Source organism: Mesoplodon bidens (genome assembly GCF_964165515.1).
Source record: "Mesoplodon bidens genome assembly, chromosome: 15".
Lineage (NCBI taxonomy): Eukaryota > Metazoa > Chordata > Mammalia > Artiodactyla > Ziphiidae > Mesoplodon > Mesoplodon bidens.
The window spans coordinates 87,432,879-87,439,350 of NC_138171.1; the positions used below are offsets into that span (position 1 = coordinate 87,432,879).

The window sequence follows — 6,472 nt, forward strand, 5'->3', positions numbered from 1 at the left end:
TCGGTAATGTATAATAACCCTTTGGGCAAGAAACCCAGTCCCCGCAGCAGCCACCGGAAAATAATTACTTTCATATCAAAACTCTGCAGGAGCCCAGCGGCCGGGCCCTTGCAGCCCCGGGCTCCGTCACCCCGCGCGTGTGCCAGTGCGCGGGGGTGCGCGCTGGGGCGCGTGTGTGTGCGCGCGCGCGTGTGTGTGGCGCCCGGGAGGAGGGGGAGCGCGGGGGAGGCAGAAGAGGGGAGCTGTGGATGCATAAATTTGTTCAATCAGAAAACACAAACACACACGCACACAAAAGGAGGCATTAAGCGCGGACCTCGGGGGAGGTGAGGGACCTCGTCCCACCCGCGGGGAGAGGCTTGGAAGATGGAGCGGGGAGGGGCCGGACTGGGCACTCGTAAATTGGAAAAAAGTGGACCCGAAAGCTTGCGTTTGACCAGCTTTATTTATCAAAAATGGTACATATATAAATATTTTTAGACATTTTTGCATTTTACAAGGCTGAGGATTCTTGTTGTGAGTTTCTGTAGGGGTATGAATTTTTTTTTCTTTTTTTTTTTTTTTTTTGCTCCCTTGAGAGGAGGAGGGTCTCACCCCCAGTCCTGGGTTGCTGCCTAAGTCCGAATTGATACAGCGTTTTTTTAAAAAAAAATAAAATAAAAATAAAAGGAAGGAAACAGAAAAAAAGAGGAAAAAGCAGTGTTTCGAAGCCGATCACCTGATTTCGCTGTGTGAGTCGGAGCCTGAGCGAGCGGCCGGGGGCCGGCTGAGCGCCTCCCTCGGCCCCACCGCCGCCCTCAGTCCATGTCCACCTCCTCGCCATCGGGCGCGCTGGGTCCGGCTGCGGCGCCCGATTCGGGGGTTCCGCCAACGGCCGGCTCCGCAGCGGGGCTGGGAGCCCGCGGGCCGGGCCCAGGCGACAGCGCGAGCGGTGGCGGCGGCGGGGCCGCTGGGCAGGCGGCCCCCGCATCTGCGCAGTCCCTGCCGCCGCCCTCGGCCGCGGCCGCCGCCGCGTCCCGGAAAGGCGCTGGGGTCGGGGCCCCCGAGGAGGCGACGGCGTCAGGGCTGCGGCGCGCGAAGGCCGAGTCCGGAGCGCCGCCGGGCCCCGGGAAGGCCCCGAAGCTGGCCTGGGCGGGCGGCGCGGGTGGAGCGGCGGGAGCGGGCGGCGCGTCCTTGGGCGCGGCCTCGGGACCCGCGCCGCCCTTGAGCGCGGCCTGCGGCACCAAGAAGCCGAGCGGCTGCGTGATGGGGTAGAGCAGGAAGTGGCCCTTGCCGATGAGGGTCCGCGGCGCGCATGGCAGGCCGGGCGCGAAGTCCAGCCCCGCAGCGGCGGCCGCGTTGGCGGGGGGCGCTTTCCGGCGCGGCGGCGAGTCGGACAGCAAGCTCTCCACGCTGAACGGGCTGGCCTTGGGCGGGCCCGAGGCGCCGCGCTCGGCCGCCGCCGCCGCCCCGGGCGCACACGGGGTCGCGTCCTTGTCCGCGGGGCGGCCGAGCCGCGGCTGCGGGCCGGCGCCGCTTCTTTGGCTCGGGTAAAAGGCGGGATCGCAGGTGCCGGGAGCGGGCGGCTCGCCGGGCGGTGCGGGCGCAGCACCGGCGGCGCCGGCGGCGTGCGCGCCGGGGCCCTTGGCCACGGCGGCGGGCGGCGGCGGCTCGGGGGGCTCCGGGGACAGGCCGCCGCCGCCGCTGTCGCTGTCGGAGCTGGGCGCGCTGTGCAGGGACAGGCCTCCGGGCGAGTGCAAGTGGCGGCTCTGGCTCTTGAGCAGCTTCTTCTCGTGTTTGCGCTTCTTCTTCTCCATCTTCTCCAGTTCCTTGCGCGCGATCTCCTCCGGGTCCATCGGCTCGCCACTGCACGTGGTGGGATGGGAGTTGTGCGCCGGCCGCCCAGGGCCCTTCTTCGTGTTCTCCTTCTTCCTCCACTTGGCCCGGCGGTTTTGGAACCAGACCTAGAGCAGCCGGATAGGGGAAAGGAAGGCACGGTCAGGCGGCAGGCTTGCCGTGGGGGGCTTCGGGCCTCCCCACTCCCCCCAGAGAGGCCTGCACAACCTCGGCTCCGGCCAGGGGGCGGGAGCCGAGCCACGCGGCCCAGCCGACCCTGAGCTGGATTTTGGCACTCAAGCTGCAGGTTCCAAAGTGTTATCTTTTCCACCCAGAGGGAGGTAGATGGGGCCTCTCGGCCTGCTTCCCGCTCCAGCTTCTCACCTCGGGGAACTGGGAGTTGCCCCTTCGTTGGGCAGGGCCGGTCTGGCCCCTGACCGAGGGCGTCGGGTTCCTGGTCGGGAGGCAGAGGGCAGGGGGCCCCTCTTCGCCCCTCCTGGCTTCTCACAGCTTGTGTTCTAAGCAGCCCGCCTGGCCCGGCGCTGAACGTCTGGCCTGAGGACCAGGAGCGGCCGGGCTCAGCTGCCCTCCACACCTGTCTTCGGCTCCCTGGAGACTGAGTCAAAGCCCAGATTTTGGGGGTTCCCGTGAAGGGAAATCTGGGTGCTTTTTCCTCCAGAAGGGCCTGGGAAGCCGAACTTGGGGGGGAGAGCTTCAGCAGCCCCTTCCTCCCCTCCCCATTCAGAAAGCCTGCTTTCTTTTTTTTTTTTTTTGCAGTACACGGGCCTCTCACTGTTGTGGCCTCTCCCGTTGCGGAGCACAGGCTCCAGACGTGCAGGCTCTGTGGCCATGGCTCACGGGCCCAGCCGCTCCGCGGCATGTGGGATCTTCCCGGACCGGGGCACGAACCCGTGTCCCCTGCATCGGCAGGCAGACTCTCAACCACTGCGCCACCAGGGAAGCCCAGAAAGCCTGCTTTCTGAAGGAAGGTTCCATGCCAGGGCACCAACACAGCCAGTTGTGCATGGCCTGGACCACGGAGGGGTCCGGCAGTCAGGGAAGCAAGAGGCCAGGGCCCGTCCTGCATCCTGCCGCCTCTCTGCAGGCCTCCTCCTGGGAGCCCCGCGGTTCTCCACGGTGGCAGCAGCCCTAGACCCTGGCTCCAGCGCCCCCCACACACAGCCAAGTCCCGCTGAGCCCCAGGCACACGGCCCTTCTCAAAAGATCGCGATAATTCGAATTCTTTGTTCCGGCTGTGTAGAGACCGGCACAATAGCAGGCCCGCCGGCCTGGTCACCGGCACCCTTTTTTGGTGCCAAGGTGTGTGATGAGTTAAGTGGTAACCTCCCCAAGACTGTCTCTGCCCTTTCATTCTTTCTTTCTTTTTAAATACTTCTTTTTTGGTGTAAATTCCAGGCTGCCTTGTCACCCCGAATTTCTCATTATCATATTAGAGGAGAAATGAAGAGATCTTGAGTTCACTTAAAACACTTAGAACAAATTGGATAAGAGGATTTACAAACCGAAGAGCTCATGCGGGGAGGCCCAAACACAGGAGAGAACACCTTTTAGACAAAGCTACTGGCGCTAAGCAGGTGCCTTCCCAGCCTTAGCCTCCAAGCCCAGCGCCCACAGCTGTGGCCCACACCCCACTGACCACCACACCGACCCGGAAAAAGATGTCTGTACTTTAGGGAAACATCTAATTATGCACGATTCATCTTGAATTTTCAATCCACCAAATTGACACTGTATTTTTGAAAAGAATACCGCCGGCAGTCTCGGAATAAAATCAAATTACGGGAGAAAAAAAAGATATAACCGATGGTGTTAAGGATTCAGACACCCTTTCCCCCCACAATGTGTTAATTGTTTATGTCCGCCTCCCCTTCCTCAGCTGCCCCCTTCTGCAAAGCTCTGAATAAATACATGTTTTCGTGTGAATATTTTAGAGGCGAAAGTAAACAAACGCGCTAGCTGCAGGCTGGTGTGTGGAGCCCCCAGCCGGGGCCCGGAGTCGCGGGGTCTGCCTTCTCCCGGTCTCCTCCAGTCCGAGCCAGGCCGGTTCCTTCTGGCCGCTTCGCCCGCCCCAGCCCCTCGTTTCTCGCCGTCGCCCCGACCCACCACACAGCTCCCCGGTTCGGACGCAACAGCCGTTCTCCGGCCCCTCCCGAGCCGCCTCGGCTCCCTCCGGGATGCCCGCCTCCCTCTCCGCGGGGCGCCGAGCCCCGGACCGCCCCCCCCCCCACCTTCCGGCGGGCGTGCGCGCGGCGGGCTCTGACGGAGGCTGTGGTCTCCCACCTGGAAGCCGAGAACAAAGGCGGGCCGGGCCGCGCAGGCCGCCAGGCGGGATGCTGGCTCGCGGGACGCACAGGCGGGTCTTTACCTGAACTCGGGACTCAACCAGATCCAGGCGCAGCGCCAGCGCCTCGCGCATGAACACGTCGGGATAGTGGCTCTCGTTGAACGCCTTCTCCAGCTCCTCCAGCTGCCAGCCCGTGAAGTTGGTGCGGGTGCGCCGCCGCTTGCAGCCCGGGCTCTCCTTGTCCGGGTCCCCCGAGTCTGCGGGCACGCACAGGACGCCGCGCGGCTCAGCCCCGGGCCCGGCTGGAACGCGGCCACCCGCTTCTGTCCAGGCGCCACCGAGAGGAGAGGGCGGCGCGTGCCCTGAGCCGGGCGGAGGGCGGCGAGCGAGGAGGCCGTGGAGCCGCGGCCGCCCGCGACCCACTCCTCCGCCCGACGGGGTCCCCTGCCTCCCGCCGCCCCCTCCCCGCCCGCCGCGCCTACCTGACAGCTTGAAGGGCTGGCTATCGCCGCCGACCCCGCAGGCGGCCGGCAGCAGCGGCGTGGGGTTGACCACCGAGGCGGCGGCGGCGGCGGCGCACGAGCCGCTGAGCAGACCGTCGATGGAGAAGGGTACCGAGGCGGCGGCGGCGGCGGCGGCGGCCGACTGCAGCTGGTGGCCGGCCAGCTCGTACACGTGGTGGTGGCCCAGCGGGTAGGGGAAGCCCACCACGCCGCCCAGTGAGCCCCCGAACTGGGCATGCGGGTGCTCCAGGAGGCGGCCGTCCATCATCTCGCGCGGGGGGCCGGCGGGGCCGGCGGCGGGGCGCGGGGGCGCGGGCCGGGGCCGGGGCGGGCCAGCGGCGGGAGGCGCGGACGGCGGCGGCGGAGACAGGGACCCGGAGCCCTACACATGCTTCGCCCGCACTCCGGCGCTTTACTTTATCAACATCAAGCTCCCGATAATTAGCCGCGGCCCGGGGAATTTGGGACCAATAAGAAGCGCTAATCGGCTCTGACGTCAGAGGCGTGCTGGGTGCAAGGAAACGTTTTCCATATCGATTGCTAATTATACCTGACATGCACCTCAATAAACAGTATCAGGCACTGTCACAACAAGACGGGGGGAGGGGCGCGGGGAGCGGCCCGGGCGGGGGACCCCGGCGAGCCCCCACCCTCATCCCCGCCGGACCCAGCCCGCGCCTCCCCCTGCCGCCGGCTCCCGCCCGTCCGCAAATCACTAATAGATTTCCCTTTAAAACATTCGCCGCGTGTTGTGGGGATTTTTCACCAGAAATGCTGTACTCTCTGAACCTTTAAAGTGATGTTGCTCCAATTACAGAGAGACATTGAGCGGCAAATAGACTGATCCAATAATAGGAGATTCATCATCCGCTCTTTCCGAAACTGTCACATTGAATTTAAAACTACAAGGGCTTCTCGTCTCCTCTCCGGCTCCAGGCGGCGGGGGAGAGGAGCCCGGCGGGGGAGGGGCAGGGGGAGCAGAGGGAGGAGGTGACTCCGAAACAGATGACCAGTGCCCTCTCGGATTGATTGGCAGCAGCCCGTTCTATAGACACAGAGGTGGACAGTGGCTGGGGTGCCGCCCTGACCCCGCACCCTACCCCCTACCCTCTACCCCGGCAAAACCCGGGCAGCGGCGGAGGGAGGCGGAAAGGAGGAGGGGAGAAGTAGTTTGGGGTGGCAGCCAATCAGGCCCCCTACACACACACAAGTGAAAAAATAAATACATCTCGCTTTGACTCAGCCTCTGAAGAATAGGGCCAAGGCGCCCAACTCATTTGTTATAATTAAATTATGTTCTCAGAGAAGTGTCACTCCCTTCTCCACTATGAAATATCGATAGACTCAGAGCTCAATCATTAAAGGATATATTCTTAAATAAGCAGCAAATTAAGCGCTGTGGGCAGAAGGGAAAGATACATATATCTTTATATAAAGCGGCCTTTGTAAAAAAGTTTGTCAGTGGGGAGGTTGCATTTTGCTGCGGCCAGCCCCCAGGCAGGGAGGAAGAGCTCCTGGGCCTCGGTCCGAGCCAGTCCTGGAGCCGTGCGGCCGGCAGCCTCTCACCCCAGGCAAAGCGACAGGTAAGGTGGCCTTTGGTGAGCCAGGCTACCGAGCCCCGAGCCAGGAGCGAAGGGGAAGGGCAGGCCAGGGCTGTGCGTCTGCGCGTCGGCGCCGCTCCTGTGCCGGTTCTTGTGTCAGCGCCTGTGCGTGTGTGTCCGTGCCCGTGGAGGGCTGCACACAACCGCTCGGGTCGACAGGAGGGGAGAGCCCGAGGGGGCGAGGCCCGCACCCCCGACCCGTGAGCCGGATTCCGCCCGGACCTGCCCGAGAACCCGGCGCTGGACAC

At 64.1% G+C, this 6,472-nt stretch overlaps 1 protein-coding gene across 1 annotated transcript; it reads right to left on the minus strand.

Annotated features, from left to right (window-relative positions):
• Positions 1 to 797: 797 nt before the first annotated feature.
• Positions 798 to 4,891, minus strand: UNCX (UNC homeobox; the record flags this gene model as incomplete). The annotated part of the gene is made up of 3 exons (XM_081256236.1): positions 798 to 1,943; positions 4,202 to 4,377; positions 4,603 to 4,891. The coding sequence occupies 3 exons, from the start codon at positions 4,889 to 4,891 to the stop codon at positions 798 to 800; spliced, it is 1,611 nt and encodes a 536-aa protein (XP_081112362.1).
• Positions 4,892 to 6,472: the final 1,581 nt, after the last annotated feature.